General features: G+C 37.0%; 2 protein-coding genes and 1 long non-coding RNA gene across 3 annotated transcripts; 1 reads left to right on the top strand and 2 right to left on the bottom strand.

Moving 5' to 3' along the window:
* Window positions 1-1,482: 1,482 nt before the first annotated feature.
* LOC129941265 (uncharacterized) lies at window positions 1,483-15,277 on the bottom strand. Its single transcript, XM_056049851.1, has 5 exons — window positions 15,088-15,277; window positions 14,799-14,972; window positions 14,368-14,733; window positions 2,274-2,542; window positions 1,483-2,206 (listed from the first exon to the last, which is right to left on the bottom strand). Exons 1-5 carry the CDS (start codon window positions 15,119-15,121, stop codon window positions 1,937-1,939), a joined length of 1,113 nt encoding a protein of 370 aa, XP_055905826.1. The 5' UTR covers window positions 15,122-15,277; the 3' UTR covers window positions 1,483-1,936.
* On the bottom strand, window positions 3,333-3,804 carry LOC129941266 (uncharacterized). The gene is made up of 2 exons (XR_008780840.1): window positions 3,715-3,804; window positions 3,333-3,630 (listed from the first exon to the last, which is right to left on the bottom strand). It is a non-coding gene; the product is annotated as an uncharacterized LOC129941266 (long non-coding RNA).
* Window positions 15,278-18,579: 3,302 nt separating the features above from the next.
* LOC129942004 (ubiquitin-like domain-containing CTD phosphatase 1) lies at window positions 18,580-19,995 on the top strand. The gene is made up of 2 exons (XM_056050795.1): window positions 18,580-18,878; window positions 18,945-19,995. Exons 1-2 carry the CDS (start codon window positions 18,713-18,715, stop codon window positions 19,739-19,741), a joined length of 963 nt encoding a protein of 320 aa, XP_055906770.1. The 5' UTR covers window positions 18,580-18,712; the 3' UTR covers window positions 19,742-19,995.
* Window positions 19,996-20,062: the final 67 nt, after the last annotated feature.

Raw genomic sequence — 20,062 nt, 5'->3', positions numbered from 1 at the left:
ACGACACATCTCCAGTATACAGGATATCCGAACATTCCGAGAGGCCAACATTGACTCGGACCACTACCTCGTTGTAGCCAAGGTACGGCTACGGATATCCCGATCCAAGCCAAAACAAGGAAGTACTATGAGAAGATTCGACGTTAGACGGCTACAATCGCAAGAGACTGCCATATCCTTTTCCGATCGGCTCCAATGCTTAATGCATTAAGGATTGAAAACCAGTGGCAACATTGCCTTGCAGCAAGGCCAAGTATATGCTGTCATCAAAAAAGGACACTGAACGACGACGTCTTGGACAAAACGTCACCATGGACAGCTATAACTTTGAGGTAGTTAAGGACTTTGTCTACCTAGGCACCGCTATTAATGCAGACAACGACAACAGCGCTGAAATCAAACGAAGAATAACTCTTGCAAATCGCTGCTTCTTTGGACTAAGAAGGCAATTGAGAAGTAAAGCCTCGAGCATGTAAAACCACCATCTATAAGACACCCATGATCACGGTTCTCATTTATGGCGCTGAGGCCTGGACCCTGTCAAAGAAAGATGAGAGCGTCTTAGGATGCTTCGAGAGAAAAATTCTTCGGGTGATTTTTGGTCCCGTACGCATAGATGGAGAATGGAGGAGAAGATATAACGACGAACTGACGGGCTGTACAGCGACACTGACCTAGTGAGCAGAATTAAAGTCCAACGACTTAGATGGATAGGTCATGTAGAGCACGCCAAGTTGGCCACCTTAAGTAAGTGAGTAAATAAAGCCCGTCATTAATATTTTATCACTTTGAAAAGGTCACTTCCACCAACAACTATAAACAAATCCGATACTGGGCAACGGAAAACCCTCAAGAAATTCATCAACGACCACTTCACAGCCCTTATGTGACAGCTTGGTGTGCTGTTGCTGAATTTTGTGTGTTAGGTCCGTATTTTTTCGTAAATATATTAATAATAGAGGACAACATTTAACGGATATAATGTTTTAAACTAAGTAATTATTTTATTTAATGTAAAATTGCAAAGAATTTAATTTAAAAAATAAATACAATTTTTCTGTTAACTTGTTTATTTATTTGTCATTGCCTTTTTAATTATGGGAGATCTTTTTGCTGGACCCTGCATATGTTGAACAAACCGAAAGTATCTACTCTTCCAATGTAGGAAGGATTCATGAAAACTGAAGGCACGTTTTTTCAATAAGAGAACCTAAGGCCAAACGGAACGAGAACTGAAAAAAAAAAACTGATGAAAAAGCTTACGGAGTGGTTTTGCCAGCGTTGAACAACACCTCTTCAGAACAATAGTGGGGATACCATCGAGGCCAGCAGACTTAAATCTATTTTTAATGAAGACGTGCTGTACTGGAGTAATTAGAGATCTGCAACGGAAGCTGAGCTTCATGTCTCCCAAGATGTTTTACGTTTTAAATTCATGAAAAAGAATCAAATTTTGTTCACCAATAAAGTGATATTTATTTATTATTTCAAGGATATAAAAAATTATGAGCTGACAAATTAAAATTAATATTATAAAAGTTTAATTTTTTATCTTTTTTTAGGCACGTATTGTCTTTTCTTGCTTATTAATAGCACTCTACTTTTTATTAACTTTATAATAGTTGGAAAATAAATTGGGAAGCACATAAATTGAGCCAATAATTATATATGTAAATATAAATTACAATCTTTAATAATAACAAAATGATCTTTCCAAAAATAATACAAAAATAGATTAAGTACACAAAAGCGTGTAGAAAAACAAAAGAATATTGTTTTAAAATTTTGAATTGACTTAAATTCATTAAAAAATATCATTTTTGAGTCATTTTCAAAGACTTCCTTATTATAATATCATAATTGGGATGATGAGTTATCTGTACCTAAATACTCCTTCATAAAACAACCAGACTTTTAGTAAGGGTCTTACACAGCATTACATTATAAGTGATCGTGGAAAAAGATTTTGTTTAACATAATCATCAACAATTTCCTTGACACTATCACGTGTTATTTTAGGCATCTTAAGTTGATAGCCGAGATCCTTGAGTTTTTTATTATCCAAGTGCATGTGCTTATGGTAGAGTTGTTCTTCGTCCATATATGGCGTGAGGGGGGTATTGGAAATTCCATCTTTCTGACAAAGTTCTGCCCATGGTCCCATGTGCTTGTCATTTATTTCACTTATTGTATCCGACATACTTAACTGGAAGTATACATTTTATTTTTAAATTATTTGTTTCTATCGAGCAAGCAACAAATAAATTACAAACCTTTGTAAGATTTGACATAACAATTCCCCAGTAATCGACATTTATGGCAAAAATGTCAGCTAAAATATCACTAATCGAACCCTGCGTACTTTCCGAGTCATCGACCACATTGTAGGTCTCACCATTGGCTTTGGGGTTTTGTGCCACCTCCCAAATGGCACTCACAGCGTCCAAAACATGAACTGTGTTCAATTTCATTGAATCATTCCAAAGAAGTTTCATAGTTTCGCCGAGGTATTTGTAAAGCGCCGCAATTATTATCCGAGGCACTAAAATGAAATAATCGTAAAAATAAAAATAGGAAAAATTTATCATTCTTTTATTTATCTAGGTAAAATGTATCAAATGGCAAACATCTTTATTTTGAAACAGCATTTGAACCACTTTTTTTTTGACGAAGTGGAAGATTTCATCCAACAAAATCTGACTCCCACTTCAGAGAGAAGTGTATTCAATAAAACTAACTTTTCAAATAACCCAATGGACAACCCATACTTGAGCACTACAGAGAAAATATATGAAATGATAGACCACTGCAAACCAAAGAAGTCAACAGGGCTGTATGGGGTTTCTAACTTCATCCTGAAGAGGCTCCCGCAAGCAGTGTTTGTATTCTTGACAATAGTCTTCAACAACTGCCTCAACAACGACTACTTTCCCCAAAAATGGAAAACTGCTAAGATCGGGGCAATTCCCAAGAAAAGAGATCGGAAGTACAGTTCTAACTACAGACCCGTATCTCTCCGGAGCAACATCACCAAACTCCTAGAGGAACTTATATTAAGGAAACTGACAAAAATCTGATGTGAAAACAGTATAATTACTGACATGCAGTTTGGTTTTCGGGAAAAACACTCGACGCTGCATCCTTTAATGAAGTTTCAACACGACATCACCACAGCTCTTAATAGCCATCGTGTCACCGTTGGATGCCTTCTGGACGTTGAGAAAGAATTTGATAGCGTATGGATTGAAGGCCTTATCCATAAACTTCACATTCTGGGCTTTTCAATCGCACTAATAAGAATCATTTTTCCTTTTCTCTCTTCCAGAAAAATTTATGTACAATTGGAGAAATGCTCATCGTCAAAGAAGAACATCACGGCTGGAGTTGCCCAAGGATCGAAGCTCGCCCCGTTTCTATACAGCATCCTGACATCTGACCAACCTAACCTCGTCAACTGCGAGAACCTTCTATACGCCGATGATTCCTTGACCTACTGCTCCTCAATGTCAGCACATATAGCCGTGAAGAAAGTAGAAGCACACATCCACCGTCTCTTTGATTTTTACCATAAATGGGGTATAAAAATCAACGCAACAAAGTCGGAACTCATCTGCTTCAAAAGGCCGTCAACTGTCGTCCGTAGAGAATGTCAAAAAGCGAAAATATGCAGAAACTTAAAGATGAAACTTGAAGATGAAGAGGACCCACCAGTACCTGGGAATTTATTTTCACGAGCTGTTAAAGTTTAACCCGCATGCCCAGAAAGTTATTAGGAAAGCCAGATGGGCCTTTCATAGTGTACATGTACATCTATTGATGAAGAAGAACAATGGACTAAGTCAACAGACCCAGATCCTAATGTACAAACAACTGCTAAGACCAGTCATTGGATAAAGCTTTCCCGTTTGGTACACCATCTCCAAAACGGCCATGAAGCAGCTAAAAAGTCTTCGAAAGAGACAGGGAGCGTCAAAAATACTTAAAACACGACAGAATTTATTCTGAAGCGAGAATAAATACATTGGACAACTTCCTACTACTCTTGGCTAAAAAGCTAGTAGGTAGTTTATCTAGCCACCCGAACCAACTAATAAGAAGTATGACAACTCAACAGCGACTGCCAGAGCCCAGGTACCTCAGCATCATGGACATTATGGATGAAAACATAATTCAAGACAACAACGAAGATGCCATTGCATTCTACGCTGACCCCGTGTCAGCCCACAGACGTGGCTAAACATGCCAACAACCCTCTAACTAATCAACAAATCCAACAAACGACAAGCGGGAAGGACCACCCCAAGGATAACCGAGTCAACCGACTTATATTTTTAGAACACCACAATATTTAAATTTAATCTTAAGCCAATATATAAAGTTAGGCGTCCTATGTGCCAACAATCTATTTTTCTCTAAGACGATGTATCTATTTAATCTTAAGACTATCCATTTGTATATATAAAAGTTCAATAAACAAATCTTGAATATTGAAATATTGAAAATACATCTCAGGTACAGCGTCAGCCAGTTCGAATTACTAGACAAGACTTCATCTTCTACCAGAACATCTATCTTGAACAACAAGGTCATGGTTATTGTATAACTGTCCTAAGGTGCTTAAAACACAAAAAAATGAACCTTGAGGAAGTCATTTAATCGAAATGATGCACAAATAAGTACTAATTATCAAGTGTCCGATTATGTGTGAGGTGTTAAATTATACAGTTCCTTTTATTTTTAAAAATAATTTACTGTTTCATGATTGTCTTGTAGAGAATCCATTGCGCTTATTCATGCTTCTGTTAGGGTTTTTTGAACATTGAAATGACGAGAGGAGGCATTTTACATTCACATAGTACGGCTCAAGAAAGAGTCACTGTGAAGTATAGTCGAAGTTGAGATTAAAAGCTAAACTGATGAGCATATTTTTTATAAGTTAAAGAATTACAGTTAAAGTTTTTTTAAAAAAATAAAAACGGCATAGGAAAATAACGAGTGACGTTAATGATACCTCATAAAAAAGATTTGAAAAATAATATTCGAGAAATCAAAGGATTTAGCGATATAATAATTGGTATGAAAGTAAAATACGGAAACTGTGCCATATCTTTATCTTTATCTTCATTTCTCTGCCTTTCTTTTCATAAGTAATCGAATATATTGTTTACAAGCTTAACAGGACCAATTGATTTGGAATAAACATATGGGGAGAAAGACCGAACAACCTGAGATCAAAGGTCACAATACTTACGGCCATGACATACGGATTACAATAAATGGGACACACATCAAATTCAAATAAAATGGAAAGACGAAATAAAACGTATAAAATAATTAAAATGCAGTTGGCCAGGTCACATTTCATAATTTGTTGTGTCCAAGTTTCCCCAGTTTTTCAATAACATCAATTCTTGATAAATCCCTTAAAAATATAGTCCAAAGACTATTAACAGCGTCTTCGAAACGGATCGAAGGAACTGCGAGTTTCCCGAAATCTGAAACTGTGGCAGCTGTCTCGAAGGTTCTTAGTTTTACCAAAAACGTCAGTTGCTTTTCTTTATCCTCTTCAATTTCTTCGATAAGAAAATAAGAGCACATATCACAATTCAACTTACTCTTGAGTTTTTTGCGACAAATCCAGAATAATATTCTGCAGCTCTTTTCTGAATCTCCTGGCTCTTTGTGATGTTGTCAACAACATCCTCGTCCTTCTCCTCAAGTTCCTCTGGCTTTTCAAAAACGAAATCTTCAATTGCCGATTCTTTTTGTGCGAGGTGGGACTTTTATTCTGCTACTTGACTTTCATGTTGATTTCCACTCCCTTTCATTTTTAATTATTTATTTATTTATACATATTGACAATAAATTAAAATGTATTGTTAACAATTTTCTTAGGAGCGCTAGCATCAAATTACTTTCAGCTCTAACCCCCGCTCCATTTTTAAGTACATCCAGGGTTTTAGTGGAGTCTGACAAAACCTGTTTATTAGGGTTTTTAGAATAAAGCTGCTCAGTGTTCAAGGTGTCAAAAAGATCATTCATTCTCTTGATGAATTTTGTTGTGGACAATTTGACAGACATTTTCTTAAAAGGACCGGGTTCGATGTCTTCGTCTCAACATGCATACTGTAAAGGTAAATCGGTGGAAACAGCGTTACACACTTTAGTACGCACCATCGAATATTCCCTAAATCATAAAGAGTTCACTTTGGTTGCTTTATGTAGAGAGTTCGCTTCGGGAGTTAATTCATTTAATGCTTACTAGCAGAATTATTAACTCAAAACTGGGAAACTCTTCTTGCAGACGATTCGTTAGTAGAGGGACACCGCAAGGTGGTGTTCTATCCCCTCTCCTCTGGAACCTAGTGGTGAATGAAATCCTAACTAGTCTGGATGCGGAAGGTTTTAGAGTGATAGCCTATGCGGACGACGTTGCTATAACAGTTTCAGGAAAGCATCTTAATATCCTAAAAGAACTCTTACAAAATGCCTTAGACAGACTAATACTTTGGGCTGATCGGTGTGGACTGGGTGTTAACCCACACAAAACCGATCTGGTCTTATTTTCGAGGAGGTACAAAATTCCATTTGTCAACCCTCCTTATATTAAAGGAATCCAATTAAAATTCTCAGACGAGGCTAAATACCTAGGTCTTGTCTTAGACAAAAAACTAAATTGGAAACGCAACGTACAGGAAAGAGTCAAAAAAGCTACTGTAGCTCTCTTTTCTTGCAAAAAAGCTATTGGTAATAAATGGGGTTTACAACCCAGAATCACGCATTGGCTATACACAGCGGTAATCAGACCGATTTTAACGTACGGTGTGGCAGTATGGTGGACTGCTTTAGAGAAAGGTATAAACAGGGATTAGTTAAATAAAGTCCAACGTTCAGCCTGCCACTCCGTAATTTTAAGGTACTTAGAATCAATTCCAAAGCACACAGACTACACCATCCCCCAACTACAATTCGACAGAAACTTCCAGATTTCTATACCTACCAGATCTTTTTGGGAGGATAGGACATTCTTGGAGGATGAGTCAATCCATTTCTACACAGATGGGTCAAAAACAAAAGAAGGGGTTGGTGGAGGTGTGGACTCTGAACGACTGAAATTAAGTCTCTCATTCCGCCTTCCCAATCATTGTAGCGTGTTCCAGGCGGAACTTTTGGCGATTAAGGAAGTCTTGTCTTGGCTCAAAGAAAACGTGATATCAACATCTGATATCCGTATTTTCTCTGACAGCCAGGCCGCTATCAAATCTGTGGACTCTGTCTCTACAAACTCTATAACAGTCCATAACTGTCGATCATCTATAATGGAGATGGCGCAACAGTTTAATATTCACCTTTGCTGGGTGCCGGGCCATAGAGACATTCCAGGTAACTGTAAGGAAGATGAACTCGCCAGGAACGGTACAGTACAGCCCATCCTACCACGTTTGGCAAGTACTGGCATACCAATCGCTACTTGTAAACTGCTACTAATGCAAGACGCTGTGAGGAGGGCAAGCACCAGGTGGACCAACATCACCACGTGTCAAGCCACAAAAAACATCTGGCCAACAATGGATTTGAACGTTGGTGCTTGCTCTCTCTAAGCAGATCGCATATAAGCTCGATAATAGGTGTCATAACCGGACACTGTCTAATAGGAAAGCACGCCACGAGACTAGGCGTATTCTCAAATGACTTTTGCAGAAGCTGTATGGACGAGGAAGAGAAAGAAACGGTTCTTCATCTTCTCTGCACATGCCCTGCTCTAGCTCGAAAACGCAAGAATTACCTAGGAGAATTCTTCTTTAACGATCTAAACGATCTAAATCATATCAGTATAATCAGCCTCTCACGTTTCGTAAGGGACTCTAACTGGTTCCATTGAGCTTAGGAGGAAGCCTCAAGATTCATGTGGTATCACAATGGGCCATTAAACTGGCCTAAGTGTGTCCGTTTCCATCTTGAACAGCCACTATAACCTAAGCTAACCTAAGTGTTAATCACGTTAAGGATGTCTTTTTTTGTCGGATGGATAGAAAGTATATGCGATTGTTCTGAAGGTGGTTTTGGAAGCAGTGTCTGCGAACTTTGATTCCTGAGTGTCCTGGAACCCATAACAGCATAATTTTGTGTTTGTTCTTAAGAAAATTGTTATGGATATTGGTAATGGTTAAGGAACAGTTTTTCGGTATTGTATTTGCTATTTCGGTCGCTTTCAGGATTGCGTACGCCTCAGTGGAAAAAATTGAAAAGTAGCTAGGTAATCTGGCACTACATAGAATATTTCCTGCTTCCGAAACGATTGCAAATCCAGTTCCAGTATAAAATGTTGATCCATCTGTATAGATGAAATCCCATGAATCGTTTTTGTAGATGTCAGTTATTTCATGAAACATCTTTGTGTAAATTTTTGTATTTTTTTAATCTCGCTAGAGAGGTATTTATCGTATCAGTTGGGAACTCCCATGGAGGTATGTTACCAGGATTGAGGTTATTGATGGAGTAATACCAATTTTGCTGGATTCGGTTAGGGCGGTGTAGATAGCAGAAGGGCATTTTGGTTTTTTTTTACGTTTTATAATTTTCTTTGCATCCTCTATTATTGGGGATCTGTAAGATTGACATATCTTAGGTGCGATACGTGTGGTTAAAAGTTCTCTGCGGTGCTCTATGATTGAGAAGCCTGTTTCAGTTAGGATGTTCTTTATTGGAGTGGTTGCAAATGCTTTCAAGCTAGTCCTGATTGAGGTGTGGTAGATTGGTTTGATGATGTTAAGTGTGGATTGGGGCATTTCCCATAGAGTGGCAAAAAATTATCAATTCTATGAAAACATTTTAGGACCAACTTTCCAATGAGCGAGTTTATTTAGGATGACATGTATGTCGATCCTATCAAATACTTTCTCAAAGTCAAGGGATAGTACGGAGACATGATTTTTGCATGATAAAGCAGAGCTTATATACTCGTCAATGTGTAGCAATGAGTCGGTGGTACTACGTCCATGTTTAAATGCGACTTGGTTTAAGTTTAGATAATTATTTTTTTTAATAAACCAGAGAAGTCGTTTAGATGTAATTTTCTCTAAAAGTTTACCAGTACCCTCTAGGGCCAGTCGATTTTTTTGTAGGCTTCAAAATTGTGGTTGGGATTGTGGTAGCAACTTTCCACGTCTGTGGTACGGTCAATTTTTCGAGGATACAATTGTGTAATAGCAAAATTCTTATTTTTAGTAAGTGTGGTGCATTTTTTAACATAGGGTATGAGATGCGATCATACCGTGGGGTTTTGCCTTTTAGCGAGGTTAAGGATGTTTTCATTTCGATGAAGCTTATTTGTTTATCTATGTATTTTGCAGATGTACTGAGGATATCAACATGTTGTTAACAAGCACTTTGGAGTTGAGGAAGGTTGATGCAAAGATGGAATCATTAGAGGATGTGAACCAGGTATTGCCAAAGTATTCACAGATTTCAGATGGGTTATAAAGTGAACCCGCTTCGGTGAATATGTTATTATATGAAGATTTGGTAAATTTATCTGTCTGCCCAAATTTTTTTCTTGAAGATTTTGGGTTAATGTTTCAAGTAAACTTTTGGAAGCATTCCCTTTTTGCTATTTTACTGGTTTTGCGGAATAAGGCATTAGCTTTACGAATATTTACCAGGTTGGTATTATAGTCGTCATTTGGTAAAAAAAGAGGGTTACCTGGAAAGTTTTCCGGGAGTTTTGAAAATTGGTTAATTTATAGATTTGGGTATTCTCTTTTCGAATTTCAACTTTGCCACCTCGCACCCCCGCCGCTCGCGCCGCCATCTTGAAAAAATGGCGCCTAAAAACGGTTTTTTGGGAATATCTCCTTTTCGACGCATTTTACGAAAAAATTACTTATGTACAAAACTAAACTAGAAAAAATTTCGTACGAGCGCCACAACATCCATTTCAATAGACGTTTTTAAAAAAAATTAATTTCCACACCACCTAGAGGTAGAGTAAGCGGTGCGTTTTTTTTATTGTGGCTCTATGGAAAATGGGCCGACCTGCCTAACATACCTGGATGGAGCGGATTAATGGAACAAGTGACTGCGGAACTCCATTTCGAAAAATCATTTTTAGGATGCTTGCCCTTCATAATGCTCCACCGAGTGATTACGATACAAGAATGGGCAATTGGAATTTACATCTCGACACTATTCAAAAAATGATTTCTTATTTTCATGCTAGTGGTCGCTTCTTGTATGCAAAATCTTGTCATTTATATTTGCAGGACATGTCGGATTTAAAGAAACGAATGTAAGCTGAAGAATACGAAATTTTTACAAATAAAGGATATTTTACAATTAGACGTTCTGAAAAATTTTGGTGTGGCACATGGTCTGATATGACAATTGAGCAATCGCTCATGAGAACGATGAAATGCCTAGGTGGTCTTACTCATGGACGAGGAGTAAACGAAAGCGTGCTTTCCAAGTGGACTTTAGGAATTGTATTCTTGCACAATATTTGCGACGAAGTAGAAAACTTTTGCAATGTTACTTTTTCTGCTTCCGAGCAGCACGTCGAAATGAGAAGTTCACGAGTAAGCCGCGATGATGACGATGTAAAAAAGCTTATGAATTGGTTTTCCAACCATTCACTTTTTCCACAAATAAAGGATATTATGTCAATAACCACTGGAGTTGTTGGAGATGACAACATTAATTGTTACATGGCTCGAGAAATTGGTTGCACTGGCATTTCTAAAATCATTGGCAGCGATTTTTATACCGTGAAATTCAAGCGGTATGACAGGATAAAATCACTTGGTGTTATGACTCCATTACTAATTTTCCAACGATTGTGTATTGCAAAAGAATCTGAAGAGGAACTTAAAAACTTTCTTGCGTACGAACTTGCTACATTTCCATTATCTCTTTTCAATGGCGAAGGCATGCGTCATTAAATCTTCGATGTATAATGCGTTTAAACAACATTCTGGAGACACACATTTTGGTGATATATGTACGTCATCGACCGAGGGCACTTATTACACCGAGTCATTTGGCATCGCGGTGAACCATTTGCATCTATTTGCAATAATTACATCACGTACGTTCGATCTAAATATAAATCCAATGCCATAATCGTAATCGACGGATATCCTGAGGATGAAGCAACCCGTAGTACGAAATACGCAGAACGATCCCGACGATCAAGAATAGCTGCTTCAGTAGACATACTTTTTGACGAGACAATGATTCCAACTGTGTCACAAGTTAAATTCATCATATTTTATTTTTGCATGCCTTCAGTGGCTGTGATACCACATGTGCACATCAAGGAAAAATGAAATTCTTTAATGTACTCCGAAAAAATCCTGATTTGAACGAAGTCATTGAGGTATTTAAAAATCCGAACGCTCAAAATAAAATTTATCACAAGTGGATTAGGCCTATAGGGGAAACCACAATAAAAAAAAACGTACGCCAAAAACTATTGATTTTATGAAAAAAATTATTGATACATTAATTATTGAGATATTCCCAATAAACTGTTTTTAGGTGCCATTTTTTCAAGATGGCGGCGCGAGCGGCGGGGGTGCGAGGTGGCAAAGTTGAAATTCGAAAAGAGCATATCCAAATTTAAAAATTAACCAATTTTCAAAACTCCCGGAAAACTTTCCAGGTAAAACTACCAAATGACTGGACTATTATTGGGGTGTTTTTTTTTTTTTTTTAAATTCCCTAGATTGTGTTTGTTATTGCGAAGAATAGATAGCTCCGAATACCACCATGGGGTTATCTTTTTATGAGGAATATTTTTAGTTTGAGGAATTGCTACGTTGGCAGTAGTGCGTAAAGTTTTGGAAATTAATGCAGCTTTCTTGTTTATGTTAGAACAAATACTATAATTGTCAAAAGTATTAAGAATTGTTCTTTGGTATAAATCCCAGTTGGCACGGTAAGTTTGTAATTTACATGTAGGTTTATTTTTTTTAAAGATTGATATCCTTGATCGATTTTTGTAACGAGTGGAAGATGATCACTACCGTGTGAATCATCTAAAACCGTGAAGTTTTAGGGATCAGTTGAGATGAAATAATTGATAAGTCGTTAAGATGTGTCCATGTCTTATATGTGGAGAAATGGGTTGGGCTTCTGTCATTTGAAACGGCAAGATTTGTATTTAAAAGGAAATTTTCGAATTCCATTCCCCTGATGTTGGTTATTGGTGAACGCCATAGAGTATTCCAGCAATTAATGTTTGAATATTATTTAGAATATTTTATACATCATAAAAGGTGAATGCATGAGAGGGGTGGATATATGTATAATGAGATCACAGTAATTTTAATGTTGAGGTTAATTTCTATAGCAATTGTAGATATGTTCGAGTTAATAGGTAAATGTGTGTATGGGATAGATTTGTGTATCAATAATCTAGTACCTTGCTTCGCATAAGTGCTGGATGCAAAGTTGTGAAAAAAGGATGTATATAACCTTGTATTACGCAAGACATTTACTTAAATTTAAGGCTGTTTCCTGGTCCACGTTTAAAATAACACCCAAAGGAAAACAAACCAAAATTATTAGTTAGCCCTTAGTCATAATTTAGACGGAAGCATACTTAAGCTTCAGATGGAAGAATGTATGTTTGGCATACTTGAGCTAATTTGAAGCATGGCGATGGATCGATCAGAAAGTATTGCAAGTTCTGCTGTTCGGCACTTACAATTTGAGTTACAGCGTCAGCCAGCTCGAATACCAGACAACTTTATAATCTACCAGGACAACTATCCAAAGCTTATATCTTGTCCAACAAGGTCATGGTTAACACAAAAGACGAAATAATACGTATAAAATAATTAAAATGGAGTTGGCCAGGTCACATTTCATAATTTGTTGTGTCCGTTTCCGCCAGTTTTTCAAAAACATCGATTCTTGATAAATCCCTTAAAAATATAGTCCAAAGACTATTAACAGCGTCTTCGAAACGGAACGAAGGAACTGTGAGTTTCCCGAAATCTGAAACTGTGGAACCTGTCTCGTAGGCTCTTAGTTTTACCAAAAACGTCAGTTGTCTTTCTTTAACATAGATCACAATTCAACTTACTCTTGAGTTTTTTTCGGCGAATCCAGGATAATATGCTGCAGCTCTTTTTTGAAGCTCAACATCCTCGTCCTCCTTCTCAAGTTCCTCTGGCTCTTCAAAATAAAAATCTTCAATTATAGATTCTTTTTTTGCTGCCCTTGTGTTCATTCCATCAGCTATTTGTAGGAGCGGTTCTGCTTTATCGTCCTCATATGCAGAATGTTCCGCTGAAGACCGATGCTGGAATATGATTTGCTTCAGGACGAGCCTCCAAGTCGAAGGGTTCCTTTCATATGACCCTTTACTGTGGCGCAGCATAGAAAACAAATGTTTGAAATATTCCTACATCATCTCTTTTTCTAGGAGAGTTTGCTTTGATCCCTTAAAGCAAGATGGGACTTTTTGCTACTTGACTTTCATGTTGATATCCACTCTCTTCCATTTATAAGTACACCAAAGGTTTCAGTGGAGTCTGACAAAACCTGTTCATTAGGGTTTCTTGAATAAAACTGCCCAGTGGTCAAGGTGTCAATAAGATCATTCATTCTCTTGATGAATTTTGTTGTGGACTCTGCCACTTTTTTCTCCTTTTCCGTCTTGAAGGAATTGATGAACGTACATGATACCGGAGTACACACCAGCACTGAAAACTTGCGTTGCCAATTTGACAGACATTTTCTTAAAAGGACCGGGTTCGATGTGCGTTTTTGTACGTTTAAAAAAAGCTTGAAATATACCTTTCGAGTCTTCTTCAAAAATCTTTTCCAAAATTCGTCAATTAACAAGTTCGTCTCCTATTGAGATTGTATGTTTTAGTATAATATTCCGAACGCTTTTAAACATAATGTGAATAATCATAGAGTGAGAAAACTCTAGCTCGCAACTGTGACATCTAGTGCGCAACTGTAGAGTTTTGCAGATTGGACAGAGCCCTGAGGCACAACACATTTATATTTTAGGTTTCAGACGTGAATCCGTTTATTGCTATTTATATGAAAAAGACATTTTAATTCAACAAAGAAGGGATTCGTAGACGACAAGATGCCATATTTTATCAAATGCAATAATTATATAAAGATTTCCCACAAAGTTCGTTAAGATGAACCGTGAAATCACCAGTGGACTTATTGCTAAGAATTCCGTACTGCCAGGCATTGAGAAGCTTTCATTTCTGAAGACAGTTCTTAAGCTGATGATATAATCAACACTTTCATGACCATGGAGAAAAGGGTAGTTAGTGCAATCCGTCGACAATAATTTGAAGGAGAAAAACAAGACAAAGGTTTTTAAATTCAACTTACTTAAATATCTCTTATCACCGACTCCATAGACAATTGGAAACCTCAACACACTGTAGTTTAGGTTATTCATTGCCTTTAGCTCCTTTTCCACCTTCACTTTCATCTTAGCCACAGCAGTCCATGGATCCGTCTTGCAATCTTCCTTCAGCGCCGTCTTCTCACTCGAATTCACACTCCCCGAACCGAGTTCAATGAATCTCTTCACATTAATATTGGCCGCTTCTGTGGCACAATTAACGCTCAGTTTATAAACTCCCTCCTTATAGACGGCATCAGTTTGATTGGGACGGGTTTCGGCCGCACAATTGATAACAATATCCCAACTACGACCATTTTTCGACAAACTAAATGCATTTTTGCATGAGGCTAACGAAAAGAATACACAAATTCCTTAACAAACATTATTACAAATAAACAATTGAATAAATTACCAGCATTGATAAGATTTGCACTTAAAAATTCAACAATTGGATTATCATAGGCCAACGTGTGGTCGGCATTGAGCCAGGCCATTTGTGGTGGAGTCTTATCGACAACTCGGATTTCCTGTGCCAAATCATTTTTAACTAAGTAATGAACTAAGTTACGTGCAATAAATCCACACCCTTTTGTCGAATGGAAATAAAAGAAAAAATAATACAAAAATGAAGATAAAGGTTTGTAGATTTTTTTCGAGTTACTTTTTGTGAAGGGAATTGCAGAAAATTATTGTGTACTTACCTCCGAGTATTAAAACTGTTGGTTTTTCTGACATTATAAAGTATTTGTTTCAATGTAAAGAATGTAAAAGTTAATAAAAATGTAATGAAAAATCAAAAATAAAATAAAAACAAAAAGTTTATGCGGCGCACAACTTATGACACAACACACAACCAAAAGTTTTTGTGAAATCTTTTTAAAAAAAAATTCAAATGAAAAGAAACCCGGTTTTGACGTTTAGCCAGAAATGTCATTTTTGAATTTGAGGTGTCAATTTTGAATCGGCTTAAGTTAAGAGGTAGATGAGCCTTTTTTTTAATGGAAGAGATAATTTTTAATCCGGAGAAAGAAATAAAAGAACAGGGCATGACACAATTGTTGAACTTTAATAATTGATGTCGTGAGAAATAATAAATACTTGTTTTGGAAATCTTTTTTAGAAACAAATAAAGATGATAATGGTCGCATTCACAAAGTAAGTGGCTACGTAGTCAAGGGATTTTGATTGGTTAAATCTAACTACAAAAGTAGTTGAAACTTCCCCTCATAGTATAAACAATTCGGCTACAAGTTAGTGGAGAATGATTTTTACGTTTCACAATCAGCTGCTCGGTACAGTAACATGAATTCAAAATGAAATAAATTGTTGAATATTTAAATACAAATATAAATCATTCAAATTGGGTCTTAAATTTGATTTTATTGAATTTAAAAACACAAAAGATAAATTAAAGTTGTCAAATTAAAAATGTTTATTATTTTATATATTCCTATTTGTCAATAATATGACCGTTCCAGATTGCCTATCTTTGTAGTGTAGTTTTACATTAACAAAGCTAGTTGAATTTTGACTACGTAGCCACTAGCTTTGTGAATGCGACCAATAATTTTGTTCACCAAACTGAGAGGTCAGGCATAGCTGCTAAAGAGGTAGAATCACTTTCAAAGGATCTTTTGTATTGGAACAGAGTAGACAAATAGCCTTTTTTAAGAAACCTAAAGTACTGTCATGGAGCAATTTTCTTTTAACCTGTTTGCCATTGCCACACTGTAGCGTTGGAGGTTTTATATTAAATGGTGTACTAAAAAAGTATGCCACGAGCTAATATTATTGTAGCAACTATGTGCCACAAAAGGGCGAAAGAGAGATCCACGAGTTTGAGGAGCAGAAGAGGAGAGATAAACACCAACTTCTCGGAAGAAAAGAGAGAGCTAGAAAAACGTGTGGTCTAAGATGTTGAGAGGTTCAAAAGCAGAAATGAAGTTCGAAAGCCCATAATTAACCTTGAACCAAAGGCTGCAAAGAGGAAAGTGCAAACATCACACTAGAACCATAGTCAATGCTAAGGGTATGTAAGAACCACTTCTTTACGCTGTATAACGTTGACGAAGAATCTCATTCCGCTGTCAGGCTGGATGATTCAATTAATATAGGCGAGGAAGCCAACAATCCCGTCGGCGAAGTTGTTATATCTTAGCTTAAGTCTTACAAAGTCACTGGAGCAGATGGCTTGAATACCGAGCAATCGCTAGGAGTATGCAACAACTTATATATGAAATATGGTCGGAGAAAAGCATGTCCGATGAATGATACCTATTGTTTGCTCGATACTGAAAAAAGAAGATCCTATTAACTGCAGAGACTAAAGAAGAATCAGTCTCCTTAAAATCGCTTATAAAATTTTCTCTACCATAATATGTGAACGTCTAAAGCCAATAGGCCATTATCAGTGTGGTTTTAGTGCAGGAAATGCCACAGTCTTTCAAATATTCTAATTATAGCTGATCATGGAAAAAACCTAAGAACACCAAATCGACACCTACCATCTTTTCTCGATTTCAAGGCCGCATGTGACAGCATCTACACATACATCTACATACTTGTCCGTTTGTGCTCCGCTGTAAACGCAGAAAACAACAATAGAAAACAACTCTTGCTTACCGCTGTTTCTTTGGGCTAAGAAAACAATTTAGTGGTTTAGTCCTCCCTCGAGGGACCAAAGTGTCGCTATATAAGACCCTTATCATCCCCTTCATCCTATATGGTGCAGAATCATGGACTATGACGAAAGCGGATGAAAGCACCTTGGGTCGCTTCGAGAGAAAATTTCTCCGTGTGATCTACGGTCCCGTATGCATCGAAGGTGAGTGGAGGAGAATATAGAACGACGAGCTGTACGGGTTACACAGCGGAGTAGACTAAGTCAGAAGGGTTAAAGATCAACGTCTGAGAGAGCAAGGTCACGTACAGTGCATGGAAACCATGCTCGGGCCAGGAAAGCCTTTGAATCCACCCCACAGGACAGCGCAGTAGAGAAGGCCTTGAATCTGAAAGCACATACAAGTGAACAGTGACAGAACTTTGAGTGCACATGATGACCGAGCTAGATAGAGAAGTTTTTTGGGTGAGGCCATAGTTCACACAGGACTTTAGTGCTACCTTAAGTAAGTAGCTATAGAAATATAAGTTATATCCAGTAAAGTATAACTTGCCTTCATTTTAAAATGCGTCTTTTATTTGTGTGATTGCACTTAAAGCTTAAGCTGATTTGAAATATAATTTCAAGGTTTGTAAAAACCTTTAAAATTACTTAAACAACTTAAAATGAATCCTTTAAGTGAAATACTCTATTAATTACTCGAACTAGTATAATTAAAATGGCTTCGTTGTGTTTAAGGTGGAGTCCTCTTCTATTTGTAGTTACTCAATTCAATAGTCAAGATATGGCTTTTGATATCGATGGTAAGTTGTTGTATGTAATTGTGTATCAACATGTGGAGCCATTTGCTTATGGACCATAAGTGTGGTCCATATTTTTTCGTTGGGGGAGTTTTTTGTCAAGATTTCGAGCAGGAAATACCTGTCAGTTTAAATATATCCTAGACGGCCAAAAACTGTAAACAAAAGGAAATTTGTTACTTTATATTTCTAACTGATTCAAAGTCATGGCATGAATTGTTTGTATTCAAATTGACAAAAAGAACAGGTACTAAAGAACTATTCACGTGAGAGTGACCAACAGCTGACGAATGAAAGAATAAATGTGATTTCAAACAATTTATAAACCTTAATTCTGTGCAAAGTGTAAACAAAAATGTAAAAAAATTTCTTAAGTTAATCTTTAGTTTGTAAAACAAGCTTTTTCATTGCTAAAAATATGAGAAATTTAGGAAAAAAAAAATTGTTCGTATTGAATTTGAATCTGATTGTAACTAACTGTCAAATTCAATTCGCGTTCAACAATACAAAATTTACTCGTCTTGACTTAAATATTTCATTCGAGCTGTTTTTTGGTTTTTTTTTTTGTTCATTTTGTTATGATATATAGAAACAAGTCATGTGAAAGAAATGTCATAATAGACGAAATCTCTTAATTAGTTGAACGTTAATTCCTCTCATGTGAATAGTCCTTAAAAAATCAGTAAAATTCAATGAAAAATATTTTGAATCGGTTAATACTTGTTGTTGACTTTTGGCATCACTTTTGCATCAAACGTCATTTGCATTTGAGTGCACAAAATAAATTACGTATGGTTTCTGTTTTGTCAACAAAAAGTTGAGTTCATTGCATTTCTCGAGAAAAAAAGAAAAATTCCATTAAAATAAGTAAAAAAATAAACAAAGGGTATTACAAATTCAAAAATAATGACCGAAATTAAAGATGCTACTATAATTGTTAAATGGAGTGGCAAAGAATTCCCAATAACCGATCTAACAGATCAGGACACAGTCGCTGTTTTGAAACATGAAATCTTTAAGAAAACACAAGTTCGTCCCGAAAGACAAAAACTACTAAATCTAAAATTTAAAGGTAATACAAGTCAGTCAATCGAGTCAAGGTCATCATAATCATTTTACTCATTTAATCATTCGATAGGCAAACTCGCTGCAGATAATGTTAAGATCAATTGTTTGGAATTGAAGCCGAATTTTAAAGTGATGATGGTCGGCTCGACGGAAGCCGATATCGAGGATGCCTGTAATCGCCCCGAAGGCATGGCCGAAGTGATTGACGACTTCGACGATCCAGAAGAAAAGGAAGTGTCTGTAGAGAATTCGGCGGTATTCTTGGCCAAAATCGCCAAACGCATCAAAGACTACAAAATCACAGTTTTCAATCCACCGCGCGAGGGCAAACGTCTGCTGGTCCTTGACATCGACTACACCCTCTTCGATCATCGTTCTTCCGCCGAAACAGGGGCCGAACTCATGCGTCCGTATCTGCACGAGTTCCTCACGTCTGCCTACGAAGATTACGACATAGTCATCTGGTCTGCCACCGGCATGCGCTGGATCGAGGAGAAGATGAAGCTGTTGGGTGTGAGTTCGCATACCAGCTACAAAATCATGTTCTACTTGGACTTAAATGCCATGATCACAGTTCACACAGCCGGCAGGGGAGTCATTGATGTGAAGCCTCTGGGCGTCATTTGGGGCAACTTTCCGCAGTACAGTTCGAAGAACACCATCATGTTCGATGACATCCGGAGGAATTTTATTATGAATCCCAAGTGCGGACTCAAGATTCGTCCGTTTCGACAGGCGCATTTCAATCGTCAGACTGACAAGGAACTCATTAAGCTAGCCAAGTACTTGAAAGACATTGCCGAAAATTGTTGTGATTTTAATAAACTGAATCATCGTAAATGGGAAAGCTATAACGCTCGGAAGTAAAGTTTTGCTTTTAGTTACTTACTCCTAAGGTCGTTTTGGGCACCTTTTCTGAGTGCCGATATTCTCTTAACAGCAATTGATTTCTTACCTCATTTTCAGTAAACATTATCCTAGCATTATCATTTAGCGAACAGAAGTCAAATGAGACGGGGAAAAATTCGAATTCAATACAAATTTCAAAATCTTGTTCTAAAAATGTGGATTTTTTTAAATAAAAAATTAAAATATGAAGACTTCCCGCTTCGGAATCTAGATTTTATGTATTGATTAATATTTTTTATTTACTTGATTAAGTTTCATGGCACGTCGTGAACTTTTGAG

This window comes from Eupeodes corollae, chromosome 1 (assembly GCF_945859685.1).
Source record: "Eupeodes corollae chromosome 1, idEupCoro1.1, whole genome shotgun sequence".
NCBI lineage: Eukaryota > Metazoa > Arthropoda > Insecta > Diptera > Syrphidae > Eupeodes > Eupeodes corollae.
Note: the sequence above shows the minus strand (reverse complement) of the source record. Positions and strands in the feature narration are given on the sequence as shown.